The sequence below is a fragment of the Typopeltis vanoorti genome, chromosome 25 (assembly GCF_054136105.1).
Source record: "Typopeltis vanoorti isolate ZY-2024b chromosome 25, IOZ_Tvanoo_1.0, whole genome shotgun sequence".
Lineage (NCBI taxonomy): Eukaryota > Metazoa > Arthropoda > Arachnida > Uropygi > Thelyphonidae > Typopeltis > Typopeltis vanoorti.
The window spans coordinates 31,105,810-31,127,837 of record NC_143573.1 but is presented as its reverse complement, the minus strand read 5'-3'; the positions used below and the strand labels follow the sequence as shown (position 1 = coordinate 31,127,837).

At 36.3% G+C, this 22,028-nt stretch overlaps 1 protein-coding gene across 1 annotated transcript in view; it reads left to right on the top strand.

Moving 5' to 3' along the window:
* Positions 1-14,560: 14,560 nt before the first annotated feature.
* Positions 14,561-22,028, top strand: part of hpo (serine/threonine-protein kinase hippo) — a 180,079-nt gene continuing 172,611 nt past the window's right edge. The window contains exon 1 of the mRNA XM_090414415.1: positions 14,561-14,648. Coding sequence (XP_090270541.1) covers positions 14,635-14,648 — 14 coding nt within the window. The 5' untranslated portion in view covers positions 14,561-14,634. The remainder of the gene's footprint in view (positions 14,649-22,028) is intronic.

The window sequence follows — 22,028 nt, the reverse complement described above, 5'->3', positions numbered from 1 at the left end:
TCGATGTCTGGCATGGGCAAGAGGGTTTTTTCTCCTGGAAACTCGGCTTTTTCTTACCTTTTTTTCTCCTGAAACTCGGCTTTTTCTTATTCATACCGTAAACTCAAGAAAATCGACTATAGAACCCACATTATTTCAGACATTGAAAATATTGTGTTAGGGTTAGGGACCACGAGATGGCGACACTTGTTAGACGTCTCTTCACTGCGTGGCTATTAACTTAGTGATAGCTTTGGGCGAACTATCTCTGATTGGCTGAAAGTGGAGATTGAACTGCCCACTCAGTCTCCAAAAGTTAGATAGGGCTAAAAGGGACTCGCCTACTCACTATACGGGAATAAAAGGCGTTAGCAGATTTATATATATATATATATATATATATATATATATATATATATATATATATATATATATAAATTATATACATATATATGTATATATATATATATATAATTATATATGTAGAAAGTTTTTAACCTTTGATTTATTATACGTTAAAGATACCAAGAAATTTTATACTTGGTTTTAATAATTTTCCCAAGTAGGCAAAACAATGTTTTGCACGTGAAATGTATTGCCGTCTGAGCTACTTGCATGTAGAAGCTAAGGACTTCATATCACTTGCATTAGTATGTATTCCATAATGCAAAGGACACTCCCCTTTCGGACGTGTATGCGATGCATAAAGAGAAGTGCGGCTACCCAGACCGGTTTCGATCTTTATTGAGGTCTCATCAGTGGGAGCCAAACCCAGGAGAGATACCAATGTTGAAGTAATGAAGAAATCGTATGTAACTCATTTACCAGTAGTCAAAAGATGCATGACCTTATTAATAAAAAAATCTCTGGATGAGAGAAAGATATATAACTTTTTTTTTTACCTTAGGTTTATTATACGTTAAATATATTAAGAAATTTTATACTTGATTTTAATCATTTTCCCAAGGAAGCAAACCAATGTTTTGCGCTTGAAATATATTCATGTCTGAAGTCATATGAAGCCATTAGCCTCTGTATACTAGTAGCTCAAACGTCAATATATTTCATTCAATATATATATATATATATATAATATTCATCCAAGCTTGATTTGCTTCCTCAGCCTTAAGTAAATAGTTGATTATATTCCACTTATTCTAGCCCTACCCAAGGGCCTATGAATTGTAAAAATACTCTCTGAAAATGAAAGCTGTGCCGAACAAAGCGGCCTTTTACAGCTTCCCAATATTTAATCCATCTAACTCGAGTGCTTCTAGATGTTTTATCAATTTTTTGGGGATGGCGCATAAACATCTATTATTATGGGACCAACATTCGTTTTCTTTTGCCAAATTCGTTAACTTCTACTTGCAACTCACGATACTTTATAATTTTTTCGGTTTCTTTTTCGCCAATTCGGCTATCTCCTGGTACTGATATTTCGATAAACTGAGAGCCTTTGTTTTCCACTTTTTTCAACCACTGTTAACCACGGGCTTTTGTCAGTCTAGATTTTGAAATCCCAGAGTATTTTAGCTTTTTCATTCTCAGTCACTTTTTAGTCAATTTTATGCTTTCAATAGTCTTTAGATACTTTAAACCCGTACTTTTGTTTTACATAATGCCAGTGCATTATCTTAGCTACATTATCTTGCTTTTTACGGTACACAACTTGTGCGATTTTGCTGCACCCACTTATAATGTAGTCTGCCGTTTCTTCTTTATCTTTGCAAAATCTGCATTTACTGCCTACTTGAATTTTTTTGTTATTTTACCTTCATAATGTTGGTTTTAATGGCCGGTTCTTGAGCTGAAAAAATTACCGACTCTGTTTCTTTCTTTAGTGCTCCATTTCTCAACCATTGCCAGGTCAAGTTGCTATCAGCGCTGTCCTCTATTCCATGAAGGTATTTTCCATGCAATGCCTAATTTTTCCATTTTTAAGTTCTCACTTTTACGTAGTTAGTCTTGTACTCCAATTTTGTTTCCATGGGTTTAAATAAACCCTCATTCCTTACCTCTTTAGAAATTTTTCCGGTGTTTGCTGCAGATAATCATTCAGATTTCGTTTTTCTTCTTCAATAACTTGCTTTACTTGTAATAACCCTCTGCATCCTTTTTTACGTGATAGGTATATCTTATCAATGTCACTGCGAGGATCCAGGGTGTGGTAGATTGTCATCAATTCTCGTGTTTTTTGGTCTAAATTCTCCACCTCTAGCTGGGTTCATTCAACAATGCCTGCTGAATATCTCAAGACAGGTATGGCCCAAGTGGTAATTGCTTTTATCAAATTTCCAGCAGTAAGCATTGACTTAAGGAGTTTTCTTAATCGCCTTATGTATTCTGCTCTAGTATTTTTTTTTATATTATTGTGCAGAATTTCTAATGCTTCTAAAATCCCAAATATTTGTAGCTATCTTCGAACTTTATTGCCTTGATTTTTTCGCCATTGAGCAGCTCGATTTCGTTCAGATCTTCAAACTTTCTTCTTGTTATTCCAGCATTTGCGCATTTGTCTAAGCCAAAATCCATTGATATATCTTGACTGAATATGTGCACAGTATTAAGCAATGATTCGAGAACATTCTCTGATTATGCGTACAGCTTAAGATCATCCATGTATAAAAGGTTATCTTGGTACTTTTTTGCGTAGTTTGATAACCATCAGCAGTTTTATTTAAAATTCTAGTTAAGGGGGTCAATGACAAGATAAATAATAAAGGAAAATAATTATTCTCCTTGAAAGATACAATTTTTATGTTTACCTCCCCAAATTCTTCTCTATTCAGAACCAACGTTGTTTTCCAATTTTTCATGCTAGTTTGCAAACATTTTTGTACGTTTTCGCTAATACCAAATGGTTCGGCATTTTAAAATCCAACTATGGGGTACTGAATCAAAAGCTTTTTTTATAATCTATCCAATCCATATGAAGGCTGGTTTTTCTACGGTTGCAATTTTTCAGTGTCATTTTATCAATCAGCGAAGGTCTTTTGTGCCTCTTGAATTTTTGCTGTTACCTTTTTTGTTCAATTGGGAGAAGAGAATTTCCTTTAAGATAACAGTATATTTTGTCAGCTAGTATACCTGTGAGTAGCTTAAAAGTTGTTGGCAGGCAAGTAATTGAACGGACGTTTTCCTGCTTTGGACCTATTTCTTTATCCTTTATGATCAAAAACGTTTTGCTTGCTGTAAGCCACACTTCTTTGCTTTGTTCTAAAATATCGTTAAATTAGTTAGCAAATCTTTCGTGTAAGCCTGTCAGATATTTCAACTAATAGCCATGTAATTCATTCTTCCTTGGTTTTGACCAATTTGTAATCATTTTAGCTTGCTTTTGTACCATTTCAGTTGTTATTTTCAGTTGGTCCATTTTTCGTTGAGATTCGTTCATAATTTGTTTAATCCATTTTGCCTTATTATTGTGCCTCTTAGGGTTGTCCCATAGGTATTAAACTTAAGTGTATTTGTATTTTCGTTGTCTGTAGTATTTATATTTATATTTTCATGAAGATTATCATTCCTGCAGCAATCAATTTTCTTATAAGATTGGTATTGATTCGCGCGAAACATCGAATTTTATTTGTACTGTTCAATGCGTGCACTGTATTTTTTTATTTTAGCTGCAAACTGCAACTATGTTTTGCTTCGTTTCCTCTAATACTTCATATAGGTCGTGTTCCAACATTATACCTCTTTATGAGGTTATTTCGGGTTTTCAGGTTTTTGAGCTTCATTTCCTTAAGGTTTTTCAAATTGTTCACGTCTGCTCTGAGTTTAAACATTTTATTCTCCAGTCGATGCTTCCACTCTGATTCCTCAGCCTTACTGCTTTTGGGTTCACTAATCTTATAGCCTAATTCAGATGTTACAACGTAGGCTATTTGAGTACACAAGTTGATTCTTTTGTTCGATAGTTCCAGAAGGAATAGTCCTTGCAGCTTTGTTGGCTTATTGTAGAAGTTCCTTCAGTTTTTGTTGAGGTACTTGCCTCAGTACTGGAAGTCTAACTCGCTCCAGGTTGCTTGATATTTTTGTGGCGAGTTATTTTTCCTTCTCTGATAGTTTCCTTTCAACCATTTGTATATTTTCAACACTTGGAGCTTTCTGTGCGTTGGAATCTGATTCTGTTGCATTTATATTCTTTGTCAGTTCAGGGTCAGTACAGTCTCCTTTTACAGCTTGAGCTTTCAGTGCTTCAAGCTCAAATTCACTAATCATTATCAAGTTCACTTGCGTTTCATAATGAAGCTGCGCTGCTGCATCTGCCTTTCGAATGAAATTGCCGAATTCGGGTGTAGTTCAAGCCAAAGTTGGAACATTCGTTTCTGAAATTCCCTAGCTGAGGGGTTTGAATCGTAGAAGCACTGCATGACTTGTCGATTTTCAGCCATGCTCCACTTTTTCCTAGTAATTACTTTCGAGTTTGGCGGATCTTGCTCCCGTAGTCCACTTGTCACTGGATGTCCAGGAAGTCTAACATACGGTGCGGTCCTTGGTAACCCACGCGACAACCGATGCGGAATAGGGTTCTGATTTGTGTTCGCCATTTTTAACTGGAGGGTGGGCAGCTACCTAAGAGAGAAGGTAGACTCCTACTATTCGAGGTGGAAAATAGGAAAGAATCACCCCTAGACAGAGACTGGTCGAAGACAGTTATTTTGAAATGGGATCACACGTTTGGTCCTTATACAGAGGAAGATATAATAAAAGACTTCGAAATGGAAATAAAAGAAAGTGACGTATGGCACCTTGGTCACTTGATGTATAATTATGTCTTTCTTCTCCTTTAAACAATTAGCTGTTAAGGAAAGGTTCTCGAATATGGGTAACATTAAAGTGAGAAACAGAACGTGTGAAATAATTAACAAACTCTCCCAGGAAAGTAGAAATTATCGTGCACAGGATGCCACCCCACGTGCCAAACAAACTGGTTCCATTACACTTGAAAAAATATATTAAAATAGAGTTTATAGACAATATCTCTACGATTAAAAATGACGAATGGGCACATGTTCTCAGCAATAAAAAGGAACTTCTTCTAGTATTAAACAAAGGAGTAAAAATCGACGAAATTCCCTGTGTTATCCGTGTAAAGAAGATAATCGGAATTGCCGTGATTCCAGAAAGACCACCTTCATGCTTTGGATGTAAGAAAATAGGTCATCTGAGAAGGCAATGTATGGAAGAATTCCTATTGCATCGGACATATGGCTGATAATTGTACCTTGAAGTATATATATGCCTCTGTTTTAAGAAGGAATGTAGACGATCAGGAGAGGAATGAAATAGAAGAATTGGAAGATGATTTGCAAGATAACAAAACAGCAATAAAGTCACAAACACAAAAATAAATGATTCAGGATAAGAACGTTATATCACAGGAATGTATTCAGAAAAATTCTTATCCTCTGACAGAAATTACTCGAAAAAACTGAAGAGAAAATTGAAACAGAAAATGATAAAAAGTGCCCAGGTACTCCCGAAGATGATGCCGCAAAAGAACCAGAAACAGCCACGAAAAATAAAGAAAGTATTAAAAACCAAGATAATAATAAATACTTGGAAACAATAAAAGAGATTGAAAAAAAATTAGAAACACAGCCGAAAGTATTAAAAAACAAAACAGAAAAAAGTATAAATACGCTGGAAACAGAATCTACACAGGAACGGGAAATGGAAATAGTTTAAATCGAGAAAAAAAATGAAGAAACAAAGTGTGTACCTGAAACTACTGGTAACATAAAAATGCAAAGAGGAATAAAGTATAGATCACCAATGATAACAAGTGGCCTTTGTAACCCAAAACAGGATGAAAGGATGAAACTAAAAGTCACTCCAAATATCACAAGCGCAAAAATATAAAAAAGGCAGCGAAAAAAGAAATCAGTTCGTTTATATAAATAACACACAGCATGAAAGTTATGAACCTAAATTGTAATTGTCTAAATCATAAGGATACACAAAATTTACTACTAGACCAAACATTTAAATCTTTTACAGATATTATAATGCTACAAGAAACAAAAGTTTAATCTTTAGAACCTATACAAAATTTTGAAAAAAGAATAACTGCCCATTATATCTTAATCCATGAATTTGCAAATAATAGTAATAGTGGTGGTCTGATAACTCTAATCAAACGCAACCCGGACATTCAGTTATTTTCTCATGACGTAGTCATTAAGGAATGAAGTATTATAAACAGATATAGTAGTAGAAAACAAAATATGTACATTTATTAATGTATATGCACCAACAAGAAAAGCAGAAAAAATATTTTCGAAACAAAAGAAACATCACATATTGCAAAAAAATATTGACATAGTAGCAGGGGAACATTAACGTTATAGAAAATAAGGTAAAAGACCAAGAGAAAATAACTGAAGTACCACAAAAGGAACACACTAACATTTATAGACTCTGCACTTACTGATGGTTTCAGGTTTTTATATACTTCTTCTTCTACACCTTCTCCCACTTAAGTGGGGTCATTGTTGATAATGAGTCTCCTCCACACTTTCCTGTCTTGGGCTGTCACCACATCCATGTTCTTCATCCTCAAGTCCTCTTATACCAGCTCCCTTCATCTCTTCTTTGGCCGCCCACGCTTCCGCCTTCCTTGCACATCCATCTGCATGACCATTCATCCCACATATTCGTCCTCTCTCCTCATCACATGACCAAACCATCTCAACCTTGCCTCCTGTATTTTCGCTCCTAAGTTCGTAACTTTCACTGTTCCCCTGACATAGTCATTTCTCAGACGATCCTTTCTGGTCACACCGCACATCCACCTAAGCATTCTCATCTCTGCTACTTCCATCCTACTGATGTTATTTTTCCTCAGGGCCACAGTTTCTATAGCATATGTCATAGCTGGCCTCACTACTGTTCTATTGATTTTGCCTTTCAGATTGATCGGCACCCTCTTATCGCATAACACTCCAGCCATCTCCCTTCAGTTCCTCCAACTCGCTTGTATCCTGCATCCCACTTCCTTCTCACCTCCTCCATCTTCTTCCACTGTTGAACTAAGTATCTAAAGTCTCTCACCTTCCTGATGACATTTCCTTCCAGCTCCAGATCTGTCTCCTGTCCGCCACCCACTGTGCAACACATATTCTCTGTCTTACTTCTGCTCAGTCTCATACCTCTCTCTTCCATTACTTTTCTCCATCTTTCCAGTTTAGTTCCCGCTTCTTCTCTTGAATCTGCACACAGCAAGATGTCATCTGCATACAACATTGTCCAAGGCGCATCTTCTCTCACCTCCTCTGTTACCACCTCCATCACAATATTAAACAGAAACGGACCTAATGCTGACCCCTGATGCAGGCCAACTGTTACTTGAAAACTTTCTGTCTGTCCCAGACAGGTCCGAACACTTGTCTTCACGTTTCTGTACATTTCCCGCACCAACCTGACATATTTCTCCGGAACCTTCTTCTCCCTCAGACACCTCCAGACCTCTTGCCTTGGCACTCTATCGTATGCTTTCTCCAGATCAATAAATGCCAGATGTAGCTCCCTTTGTTTCTCTCGATACTTTTCCATCATCTGCCGGAAAAGATGGCATCTGTTGTTGATCTACCAGGCATGACGCCAAATTGTTCCTTTGCAATCTCCACCTCCTTCCTCAATCTACCATCAAGAACCCTCTCTAGAATTTTCATTGTGTGGGACATCATCTTTATTCCTCTGTAATTTTTACAGTCTTGTGCATCCCGTTTACCCTTGTAGATGGAGACAAGAGTACTCTCCCTCCATTCCTTGGGTATTTTTCCTGTTCGCAAACTTTCATGAACAGGTCCCATAGCAGGTCAATTCCCTCCTCCTCCAGTGCCTTCCATGCCTCCACTGGAATTCTGTCGGGGCCCACTGATTTTCCATTCCTCATCCTCTTCATGGCCTCCGTCACTTCCACTCTACTGATGTTCTGCACCATCCCCTAAGAAGGCTGCCCATCTTCTCTGTGAGTCCTTGCATTTTCCTCATTCAAAAGTCCCTCAAAGTATATTTTCCATCTGTTTCTTACGTCCACATCCCTCCATAATACTCTTCCTTCAGCGCCTTTGATCTGCCTCACATGTGAGATGTCCTTTGCTGCTTTATTTCTACATTTCGCTGGTTGATAAATTTTTCTCTGTCCTTCCTTTGTTTCTAATTGATCATACAGATCTTGATATGCCATGGCCTACGCCTGTGCCACAACCTTCTTGGCTTCTTGCTTTCTCTCTCTGTACACCTCTGCGTCCTCTTCCACTCTTGACTCATCCTACTTCTGCTTTATCTTCCTCTTAGCTGTCACTGCCATTTGTACATTATTATATACGATGAAAAAAGAATTCAACCACTTCGCTCCAGGCAATGCATCTAGAATAGACAAAATTTACCTTCCCATCCATTGAGAAATAATTGTAGGGAATAACTCTAAATGTCAGTATTCCGAAAAAGAAAAACCAAAACATTTATTAATCGGAACTTTTCATTATGGAAATTCAATGAAAAGCTAACAGAAAAAGTAAATTTAATACGGAAGTAGAAAATGTAATAGCAGGAGCACAAAAAGATGAAAATACAATTAGTGCGTGGATAGTATTTAAATTAAATATCAAAAAGGCAGCCATCCGAATAGGAAGTATAAAGAACCAGAAAAAGAGAGAACAGAAAGAAGATCTAAAAAAGTTATCTAGCCTATACTACTTAGACAGAACAAATAGACAAGTGAAAGCAGAAGTAAATCAAATAAAAAAATAAAATAAAATAACTGCAATATAAGGAAATAGAAAGTACGTAACTATGGACACGTTTAAAAGCTGTAGAAAATGATGAAGGCAAAACATCCACTGCCTGGCTGTTCGAAAGAGACAGCAACGAAAGAAGAAGGATAAATGTCCTGCATTATGATGGGGAAACATTGCAAGAAGGTGCATACTTACTGAACGTGTCTCACAAGCACTTTGCAGCTCTATTTACAGAAAAAGAGAGTAATACCATTGAATGAAATAAATTCGTCTCATTTTTACACAAGCTAACTCGAATGGGGGGCTGAAGAGATTGATACCTCCCATTATAATATCGGAATATAAGAATACAATAAGGCATCTCCCAACAGGAAAATCTCCCGGAGCAAAAAAAGTTATTTACATATATATATATATATATATATCATAACAGTTGTCACCTTTCTTAGTCCTGTTTTTTCTTTAACAGTTAACTAATTTGCATGTTTACACGTGAAGAAATCCTGTCCAGTTAGGACGACACGTTATGTTGTTAATTAAAATAATGTTATCATTTTATTCTGGTGTTCTGCCATCACACACACACACACACACACACACACACACACACACACACACACACACACACACACACACACACACACACACAGTGGCGTATTTAGGTATTTCATGCCCTTGGCCCGCAGAAAGTGTCGCCCCTCATATTTAATGAACATGTTGATTTACATGTATAACCTATTTATATCATAAATTCGTAATATATATATATATATATATATATTATGACTCATCCAGAATTTTCCCAGAATATTCTACATCTTGCCTCTCGTTCGGCGAAGGTATTTATCATGTCTGCGTAGTCCACTGCCCTTGTAATATCGCTCTCAATTTGTAGAATTGGTAAGTTGCTGAGCCTTAGTCATAGTTGTTCCATGGTAGTCCTTCAACCTTTTGAGGGGGGGAAACGATCGTTCAGTTGAGCAATTTGTTGCCATCTTACACAGAAAAATCGTAACATTAGTGTCCAGATTGGGATATATACACTGTAAGGCTTCCTGTCGAATTTTCTGTGAAAGTTGTAGGAATGTATTTATTTCTTAGCCACTTGATTTCAGGTGTGCTCTGAAGTGCCGACATGTTTTTTAAATTCATGTTCAATATCAGTCGAAAAGTGTTCTTGAAGTGTTTTTGCCCCTTTTATGACGTCCTTTTCACATTCACATGCATTGTTCTGAGAAACTGGAACTCCTTCGAATGGTTTTTATACGACACTTTTTTTTTTATTTATTTCGAATGAGAGTTTGTGCAAAATTGTGTCGTAAGTATCAGTTTTGAAACTGACTGATGGATTGTACTCGTCTTCATTTTCGTTAATTTCATCTGCGCTGTCTTCAAAAAACCTGGTGGGCTTTTACTTCCTCCTTTTCTCTTACTCATACAAGTCAACTCCACAAAGTTTCTTGCCGTGTTCTTCATAGGATTCATAGAGTAATTATAGTTCTTTTAAATATTCTTCGATGGATCGTACAGTTCACACACAGTTCCTATATCAATGATTACACTTTGTAGTTTCTTGCTTGTGGCATTCATTCTTGCGAGAATATTACCCCATTGGCAGGTCATGATCCCAACCTCCAGTGACTGAGGTTGCCGTAGATTCCCACTTGCTTCACATCGCGTAACTTTCTTCTCGGTGGTGTCATTTTCAATTTCGGACAAAGTGGAAATTATTTCCTTCCATTCCTCACGAAGACTGCGACAGGCATTCATCATGAGTTGACCAACGAATAGGCGAAGGACGTTTGATTACTTTTGCAGAAGTTTCAAGGTGCTTTCTTAGAATGCTCCACCGACGTATTGAAGATGTGAAAAATACGTATAGTTTCTGAAGGACATCAAAAAATGCGAAGAGTACCGACAGGATTCGATAGCACAAGTACCAATTAGAGACAGAGAATGTCCAGCGCACGGTGAATTCTGCCAATGGATTTATTTCAAGAATTCTTGCTTGCAGTACTGTGTACTTGCCTGACATGTTACTAGCATTATCTTATGTCTGCCCTCTGCAATTTGCTGCATCAATTCCAAGCTCGTTTAGTGAAGTCAAAACCTCCTCTTGTAACTCTTCAGGTTTGTGACACGTTAGGAATGAAACGCAAGAAACGTTCCACAGGAGTTCCATGTTCTTTCGCATATCGTACAATGAAGGACAGCTGATCAACATGAGACAAGTCTGGTGTTGAGTCAACACTTTTGGAATAGTACTTAGCTATTTTAAGTTCTTCCACAATAAATTTGATTACTTTCTCGCCCATTATTTAATAAATTCCTCATACGTGGCAAAGGAAAGATAGAAAACGAAACGTTTTCCTTTTATCCCGCTTTTGGCAATGTACTCAGCAAGAAAGGGATCAAATTCACTAATTAACTCTAGACACATTATTACATTCCCATTATGCACATAACCGAAAATATCATCCTTCCCCCCCCCCCCCAAAGCAAGTTCTCTACTGGCCAATGTGTATACAAGTGCAACTACTCGTTTTAACACCGCCTTCCAGTGCTTAATTTCTTCTTCTAGTTGCTGAGTTATTTGTAAGTCAATTCTCCCTGCAAAATTTGCTCTTTTGCTTCAGAGCTATAAGACAGTTCATATAACTAGTTGCTTTCTCTTGATGACTCACTCGTGCTTCTGCAGTTTCCTAGTCATTAAATCCACTGACAAAGTGACTATCGTCAGCTCCCCCTCCACCAAAAAGGCGACAACGCCCATATATCTTTCCGGTACTAGGAGAGTAAACAAGAAAATCTCTTATTATTTTTTTGCCATTAATCAGAATCCTCTGAGTTTCTAAGAAACATGTCTTACTTTGTCAGGATAAGCTCTTTGTGATTTTGAAAGATCACTGTCTAAATGTTGTGGAAACCCGTTAACTGCGATATTCGCGCGTGTTGCTTCATTTAGAATCCACTCAGCTGGGTCATTACTCATTATCACCTGTGCTCAGGGCCGATCCGAGAGTATCTGATGCCCCTAGCCAAAAAAAAATTAGGCGCGCCTATACATTGTCTCTCTATATATATTTTGTCATACTCGCACAAGCACACGTATACCTACACAGGTATTACTTACAGAAATACTGCTCTATGGCGAACACTGGTTATTTTGGCCACAAACGTTCTTCAGCCGCTGTAAGAATGTTAGATACACAAGTACCAAAACTATTAGCCATCGGACTGTCACCTACGAAAAATCTTGACCGAACTAATCTGAAATCAGTAGAAGAATGCCGGAGTGGGGTTGATAACAAGTAAATGGAGCGAAGAGAAAGACCAATCAGAGATCTTATTTCATGGCATTCTTATACTGATTTAGAATAAACTGAACTGAATTAACAAGACGATTCTTTGAGAAAAAGAATGGCATAATCCCCAACTTCTCGGACCTCAGAGAGCTTGCAAAAGCAGGGCTTTTAAGTCTATAGGGAATGAAGATAAGAAGTGAGAACAGTCGGTTAGTCGCGACTACTGATTGTTAGTTTGAGAGATAACCCGGAACTTCCCCGTTCATCTTGGGACAGATGCCAGAAGAAGGAAATATATCTGCACTTAAGTATACAAAGAGCAGGGGAGTGGAAGAATAGAGAAAGGCGAAAATAATGTAGGATCATCAGCGAGCACCAGGACGGCTTGATTTATTTCAGTTTTTTTATTATTAATCAAGTTTTTACTAATTTTTTTCGAAGGTTGCAATTTTTCCCCTAACTATGTAGCAAAATCTAGCGCCACGAAGTCTTAACGCCCCTAGGCAATTGCCTAGGTTCGCCTAATGATAAAATCGGCCCTGCCTGTTGCTGCCAAATTGTTGGGATTTGTTGTAGGCATGTCATTTGAAACAGATTCAATTTCCGTCTCCTCAACCACTTCTTATTCTTTTTCCAAATCACAATTACTATTAGCAGATACCGACGCAAAAAACTGTCCAGTTTTCTTATCTTTGATGCTACTTCGCTAATTTTCGTTTCCTTTTCTTTTCTCTTCTTCTTATATTCACTACCACTAAGTGCTTTCTACCGTCACTCATGTTTTAAAATTTAAATAGTAATTTAAAACACACAGGAAGTATCAGAATGATTTATATAATTTATAACTTTTTAAAAGCAAAATAATAAAACAGTATTACCTCCACTCTGATGAAAACATATGACAAGGGCACTGAAAAGTAAAAATAATTTCAGATTTAGCACGTCTTAACTGCCACAGAAATATCAGGATACTGAACTAAAGAGTTGACGGAAGGCAACAATAATTCGAAATAATAAAGATGGAAAAGTAGTTACAGTTAGTAACAGTGGCGCACTCAGGATTTGATCTTGGAGGGGGCCGAGCCAAGAATTAATCTTGGGGGGGGATCGAATTGAGTATATGATTTGAGAATACACACTACGCATTGTATACGAGCTATGACTGAGCATCTGCAGCGATCGCCAATACATGATACCCGTGATTTCCTGTGGCCCGACTCGGGCAAACGAAGTAGCTCCCGAGCACTACTTCGTTCTCCTTGTGTTCACAGCGCCCAGAATTCTCGAGCGCTATAGGGTATTCCCACCTTAAGTGACCGCTAATTCATAAGGAGCATATAACGAACATAGAAATAGAAGACACACCCAACATAAATAAAAAAAAAAAAAAGAATTTTAATTAGGAAAAGATTTTCGGAAATTTTTCTGGTGTTTTTTTTTCCCTTTTTCTTTTCGGGGGTGCCAAGGCCCCTTAACCCCCTCCCTGGGTTCGCCAATGGTTAGTAAGAATAATACCGACACAAAATTAATTAGCATCAATCTCTCCCGACCGCGATCCCTATTACCTTTGTGTCAAGTTACCGACAACAATACAGTAGCTTTCCGTTTACATGTCTCGGTGTGTATAGTTATGCAGAATCTGATTACATGTGCCAATATGCTTGCAGACTAAACTTACAATGAGGAAAAGAAAAATATTTCTCTACTTGATAGTAGATGCGGCATATAAGAAACATGTGATAATTACAAAAATGAGAGCCTGGAAATTTCCGCCGTTCCTCAAAATTTGCCGCTCTAGGCTCGGGTCTGTACGTAAATACGCCACTGCTGCACACACACGTGTGTGTGTGTGTGTGTGTGTGTGTATATATATATATATATATATACACACACACACACATATATATATATATATATATATATATATATATATATATATATATATATACACACACACACACACACACACATATATATATATATATATATATATATACACACACACACACACACATACATATATATATATATATATATATATATATACACACACACACACACACACATATATATATATATATATATATATATACACACACACACACATATATATATATATATACACACACACACATATATATATATATATACACACACACACACACACATATATATATATATATATATATATATATATATATATATATATATATATATACACACACACACACACACAGTTTGCTGCTCAACTTCTCTCGAGGAAAGTGGGATACATTAGCTACCGACGGTTGCGATACTCTTAAATAATTCGTAATTCTAATAAAGAGAAAATATTTGCATGCTTCTTAATACCGGGAACTGTCCAAGTTTCCCGTAGCAATTTAGATACAGATGGCGTGCTGTAAATGTCTCTCGTTTACAGAAGATGGCAATAACATCGATGTTGGAATTAGTGCACGTGAGATCGAAATGAGAAATAATGTTGTTCGTTGGTAGTTTTAGTAGTTGTGTACCTTTACTACCAAGGTTTAGGGTAGTAGTGAGATGATTATGCTTTGAAGTGTTGATAATGACATTATTCTGTTGTGTTGCATTACGCAATGTCGTCTAAAAGGTGAGCTGTGTTTCGCTGTCGGTACCTAAAATTTCTCTTGTTCGGAAACAATAGCATTTAACTGTTAGCAGCTACACCTGTATTGAATGTCAACCACCGCACACCTTTTTTGTTGTTGTTTGCTTCTTTGTTTTGTTAACAAAATCGATTTATAACTCGCACAACTCTGTGAAGCTCAGTTGTAGTATAAATTACCAGTGCCGTTTATTTTAAGCCAACAAACTGTACATCCGGTCTTGGTCTTTGCGTACATCCATGCTTATCGTTTATTCAACAGAAGGTATAGTAGTACTAACGGTTTGGATAAACTTCACGCCGCTTCCTGTTTGAAAGATTCACATTATTCGATGTCACTGAAGTATAAGGAATGTGAAGGGGAAAAAAAGTAGTGTTATTAAATTAAATTTTTTTACTCATCATGCTAATTTGTTTTTAATATATTTATAAATGAATATATAATTAAATAGCAAAATAACATCGCCTTATGGTAGATGATTGCCCATTTTCAAATTTTAATAGCGATATTGTTCTCTGTTAATGATATTTGAAGATAATGTTTTACTGCACCTTTCAGTTTTTATGCTGATGAAATTTTGAAAGTAATTCAGTAGCGTTTTGAAAAGGATGTGAAACTGCTAGGATTGTATTTGCATAATAAAAGTTGTTAATCTAGACTTATAGAGGATGATTCAAGTTGGTATGTTTACTGACATGCTAATTTTTATATCATGGCTAGTGGCTCAAGCACGACATGAAAAGGGAATGGAGGAGAATTCTCAAACTGAAGAGAAATTAAAGATGTTGGCATGTCGTATGTACTGTGTTATTTCAGATCATCACCTGATAGTTACCAGATAATGATCAAGTATACTCAGGACAGTAAACTAAACAAATTATATTATTTTAATCCTTTATTCAAGGAAGTCTTTTTCTTTTTTTTTCTTTTTTTTCACTCAGGACAGTGGAAATTGGATTATCTCGCCACTAAAGCGTTATAAAACCATGTGTTATTTGCCTATACAGTATATGGATGGTTTTATTTTTCCTGTTCTTGGATAAATAACCTGATTTCTCATTTTTGGAAATTCAATGACAAGCGAAAATGATTAACTTCTATACACCAAGATAACTTGGTTTTTCTTTATTTTAAGTGAGCAGACTTTGTAAGTTGATACAAACATACAATAAACCTGTAATAGAAATTTCAACCTTTAATTTGGGGGGCTTTGTATGTGTTTATAAGGAAATGCATTTTGTACGTTATGTGATCTAAGTCCACATTTTTCAATAGTTATTATACATTTTTATTTTATAGAGAGAAAAGAAAGAAAGAAAAGGATTTACCATTAGAACATGTATGGTTTATGAGTAATATAATAATACTTAATTAAACTTAAAAGAATATTAATAGAATATCCACTAGTCCTCCCACCACCAGTCCTGTTCTCAAAAATATCCTCTGAATTAATCCTATAGAAACCCTTCAGCAATTTGAATGTCTCAATCATATCTCCACTTTTCTGCCTATCAACCAATTTTTGCAACCCACGGATCTTCAACCAATTCTCATAAGGTTCATTCCATATCATCTTGTTATAGTACATACATTATTAGTAAATTGGCAAAACTTGACCTCCTGCTAACAAACCCATACTGATAGTCACAGAGAATACTGCTGTTACCAACCCAACCCATTTCAGTATCTTAGCTCTTACTAACTACTCCAACACCTTAACTACAACTCCAGATATACATATTGGCCTGTAATTTATAGCCTCAGTCTTATCACCACTTTTGTGAAGAGGAACAATCTTGTATCCACTTCTTTGGCTTGTGCTGCTGCAAGACCTGTTAAGCAGGTATGCCAAGATTGATGCTAACTCCCTGGCACATTTCATTAAGACATACAGTGAGTGATATGTCAAGTTCCTATTGCCTTAATAGCATTAAGTTTAACTTGTCATGTACCTTTTGCTGGCTCACGAGTATGCCATCTTTACTCCATCTACTCTTGAGCTTTTCTTGATTTTACATTGATGAGGATGAAGCACCCTGATGAATTGCTTACTGAATCTTGACTGAGTCCTTTGTACCAGTTACCAACTTGCTGTTTTCACCCATTAGTATCGTCTTACCATGATCATTCTTCCATCTATTTGCCACATATCAAAAAAAACTCTCTAGGATTTTTCTTGGCCTGATTTGCCAATGTTTGCTCAAACTGTAGTTTTGCTGTCCTTACCAACCAAGCCACCTTATTCTTCCAGCCTGCATATTGCAGAAACATAGCATATGTCCACCACATGATTATGAATATTCTAATTTATTAAGAAGTAGGTTTCTATTTTTATTTTAAGCTTAACATTTTTTTAATTTATAAAAAAAATAAGCAGATAAAAAATTAAATATGCCAATGGAATTTTCTGAGGTAGTAGCAAACTCAGAAAATCATTAAATGTTAAACAGACACCTTTTTTTTTTTTTATCACTCCCCCACACAAGATGCTGTAGGGCCAAACCAAATAAGTGCTGTGTGTGTCTGTTTTGCATTATTGGAGACACTGGGATAGGAGTGTTGGTAGCTTGCTCCATCTTTGCTACGAGTTGCCTGGTGTTGTACTACTTACCCAGGTCAGATAGTACAACACTATATTCAGTCCTGAAGATATTTTCAGACGCAAACTTTGTTTGCTCTCAGGATAAAGGATTAAACTAAATTTATCATAGTGTGTCTTTTAAGTTATGATAAAACATTTTACAACTAAACATGCCATTATTTGGCAGAATGATACTGATGGTCCTAAAAATAAAAAATAAACAGCTATTTCATTATGAGGGGGGGGGAGGAGCAAATTATTTCTGAATTGGCTACTGTTGATAAGCACAGTCACAAAATCAAGTTTTATTCAATATATGACAAGGTCAGATTATCAGCTTTCTAAGGCTGAAAGAGATGTTGATGAGGTTGATTCATGATTTTTAAGAGAAGAAAATAGATAGTGGTATCATTCCAACCAAAATTGCTGGATGTTCAAAGATTGTCTTGCCCAAGATGAATCATCAAGTACAAAGATGATGAGGATTGGTATTATTTCAACATTAATTGTATGGAAATGATAGTGAAATTTACAGTCTTGGTTTAGCTTCAACTTATAATTAGTGTTCATCATCTTGACTGGTAGAAATGATCAGAAGTCATTTGAGCACTTTTGCTATCGATTATGAGAACAATTTGGATTAACTGGCATTGGCACTATCATTAGCTATAGTCATGAACCATGCCTACACTAAAGGAAAGGGTTGACCAATTTGAATTTGCAAAGTTTTTTAAACTTAAAAAAAGAAAACATTCAGAATGTTCACACTATAGTTAAAATACTTGAAGTATTTTAAGATTTCAACTATATGAAGTAGTATTTTGCAACAACAGCAAAAAAAAAAGTGAATTGGGACATAAGGTGGAATTAGTTGCGGATGTTAAAGTACATGTGACTCCATGCTTGATGTGTTTTCAACATTTTTACAACTTTTCAAGGTTATCAAAGAGATTCTTAAAGATATCAGTTCAAATTTAATCAAATACTTCATTCAGTAGCTCTAGGAGAGCTTCCGTAGCTCAGCCGGTATAAATAAACCCTTTGGTCGGAAAGACCTGGGTTCAATTCCCGTCCATGACATGAGAACCTTTATCTGGTCTCATTTCGACTAATGGTGAATTAGCCAGTCTCATATGGAGGTAGAGGGTTTTTCCATCTGGAAACTCAGATTTTTCATCCCTCAGAACAGGCAAACAGGCTCTTGAACACACACGGATTTACAGTCATAAATACATGCTCAATTCCCTCAATATTAAGGCTCAACCAGTCCTAAGGGATGGTTGAGGAATAGGGGGAAACCCCATACAAATGAATAAAAAAAAGAAGTAGCTTTAGGGTAGTGTTTTCCAAATTGTGTTTTGCAGAATACTAGTGTGCCATGAGGTCAATCCTGCAATCTGGAAGAAGAGGCATTGTGGAAGCAGTACAAGATGAGTGGCAATAATCAGTTACATGAGGAATACAAAGAGCAAGTAAGGAAGGCAACTTACTTGGTAAGGGCAGTAAAAGTGCAGTATGAACAGCAGTTAGCAAATGAGGTCAAAAGAAATCCTAGGAGTTTTCTTGATATGTGGCCAGTATCAAGAAGGATGATTATGAAAGAATGATGTTGGTTAGTGATAATGGTAGAATGATAACCACTGAGGAGGATATAGTAGAGATGTTAAATCAGTAATTCATTAAGATATTCCATCCTTGTGAATGTAGAAAAATGCAGAACTTGAGAGCAGTGGGAAAGAGCCATTGAATGAGCAGGAGGTGCATGAAGAATTGAGTCAAGTTGATGTCAATAAAGCCATAGGCCTTGATGCTGTATCAGCATGTTTTGAGGAATGTTCCCGGGAGTTAACAAGAGTTTTAACTTCTTTAACATAAGTCTTAGATTGTTTCAAGTTTTAAAGCATTGGAAAGAGGGCAGAATTGTTCCACTTCATGAAGGGGATAATAAGACTAAGGTTTTGAATTATAGGTCAATCTGCTTGTCTAAAACTCTTGAACCTCCTGTTCCTTCTACTACATGTTGCCTGAGACATGTAGTAGGAGAATTCCAGAAATTCCATTCCCTGATTACTACATGCAGTTTTCTCTTCCCAATTTATACTGCTGTAGTTAAAAATTCCTATGACAATCATGCTTCTTGCACTTGCCAATCAACTGCCTAAACATCTGCTCTTCATCCTCTATGCTCCCTGGCTTGTAGCAGCAGCCCACTATCCTGCCCTGCCCACCTCTACTTCACACTATATGCTTGCAAAACTTAAGGTGAACTTAGTTGGTATAGTATTTCTTTCAACATAGAAGGAATGCCAGTGTGGCTTCTTTGTTAAAAATGGGCTAACCTTGAGAAGGCAGCATTGACTTGACTTCCTGGAGAGGCTGTATATTGCACTGGTCAGTTAGCTTTAGCTATTTCAGAGGTAATTCTAAACAATAAGACCGTACACTATTTTTATCTTGTGACAAAATTTATTAAATGAGTAGCAGAAACATCACACATTTCCATTACCTATGAAATTATGGGTGCAATGCTTGCAAGAAAGTTGATAGTTTCTGCCTTTTAGGATGTTGACAACAACAAAAAAAATATATAGGCAATAATAGCAACAATCGTTCATCTTGATAACAGCCTAACCGTTACTTGATGGAATACAGCAGTCATTAATATTATAAAATTCATTTATTTTCACATCTTTGTTTTCCAGATTATCTGCCTGCACTCTGAACTTAAAAAAAAAAAACTGAAGGGACTAATTTTCTTAATGAGGTTATTTGCTATATGGAAATATGGAATACTTAGTGATAACATACAATTAAGAACAAACATACAATTAAGAACAAGCATACAACTTTGATTTTGCCTAACAAGGGAACTGTGCTGAGATGCTGCCATAATATCTGCCAACAGTGTATGGCAGCATCTTGACATCTTGCTAGATGTCAGGATAAGATAAGATGTCAAGATAAGAGATAGGCAGCATCTTGGCAAGATGCTGCCTATTAATTTGCAGAAATAGGGTTTCTTGCCTGCCAGTAATCAGATTGACAAAATGAAATCCATTGTTTGCAAGTCATGTGTTTTGCAACTCAAAGATTTGCTGATCATCACTTATTCATTATATGAATACTTTTGAGAAATAACTACGAATAAAGCTGTTGCTGTGTATACTTCATGTTCTTAAGTTTCTGTTTTGTTTCAAAACAGTTTGTTTTATGTAAGTTTTCATATGATTAGTATTCTTTGGTGCAGAGAATACTTAAAAGATCAGAGAACTTCATCTAATAGTTGAAGCAGTATTAAATTTCTGAGTAAGGTCATCTAATTTTGAATCAACATACAATTTATTATTACCATTATTATTTTTGCATCATGCCTCTAAGGAGTTGTCATGGAATGGCATTCTACATCACACAGTTCACCTTGTATGCTACTTAATCCTCCATCTACACACTGCACCATCTTCTGTCACTAATAGTACAGTCAGTCCTTGACTAACTGAATGACATATGCAACATCATTCAGTCAGTCATTACGACCACTCATATTAATGGCTATCCTATTAACACATTTACTGAATACGATCTCACTCACTCCTGCAACCAATGGATCAGGATGCTATTGCTGTTTTCAAGGTATATTATTTAAGAAATACCTTTGCTCAGGTTATTGCTGCTACTGAGGGTGAAAAAACTCTCAGACTTTTGAAAGGAATATATCTTGAATTGTATAAAGAATGTAGATGCAGCATGGGTGAGGTGACAGCTGAGTATCAATAGTGTTTGGATGCTGCTGAAAATACATGTTCATTCACGAATTCATTGTCATCCTCCAACTCTGTAGCAGCTAGCTAAAGAGTGGGATTCGGAGGTTGGCAGTGAAGATTTAGATCTTTATAGTGCTAGAAGAATGGACAGTTGCAGAAAGAAGGAGAGGTGGGGGGGAAAAAAAAGGTAAAACAAGATGATGAAGCAGAGTCCCAAAAAAAAGTTTACAGTGAAAAAATTGGCAAAGACATTTGCTTTTGTTAATACAGTTCAGTTGCTTGGAAAAAATGGATCCTAATACTCATGATTGAATTTAATGGAATAAATAACAGCGCAGAGAAATAATTAAAGAACAGGTTTAATCATTTCAACATTAAGCCTTAAAGCCCTACAAGTGGTGGCCTCTACGGGTGCTGTTGGGTAGGAGGCTTAAGAATTAGTTTTCCAAATCTTGGAAAGTTTAACACAACCATATTTATTTAGATTAGGCTAATTTTTTAAATCTGCTGGTGATTCTAAAAAGTTTTAAGTTTGTTTTTGCTCTGATGAAGCATAGTTTTTTCCCATCTAATCCTGTGCAAGGTATCGAAAGCATGGTCTTCTATACCTGACTGACCACAGTTGTTGTGGTGACATATATTTCTTGTGTTTGGATGTATTTGGCAGATGTATGTATTTACTAATGGATCCTAGTATGGAGAGATTTAGCAAAGTAGATAGAATGAAGCAATCTGCAATTACATGCTCAAAAGAAATTTATGCAGACTAAGTTGGATGCATAGTACAAATTTCTAAAGAAGCCCAGTCCTGCAAGTTATTTATCTGGTGAACTATCCATAGAATGCTTTGTTGCAATTCCTGAATTTGACAAAATTGTTAATTATCTTGTCTCTTATGCTTCTTCTGACGAAGAGGTAGAGATGCTTCCAATTAATAATAAAATGGCAGATTTAAAGGATTACTCTTGCTTCACTTGTTTCTAGCTGGTTATTTTACTGGTAAATGCACAGAAGAATTGTAC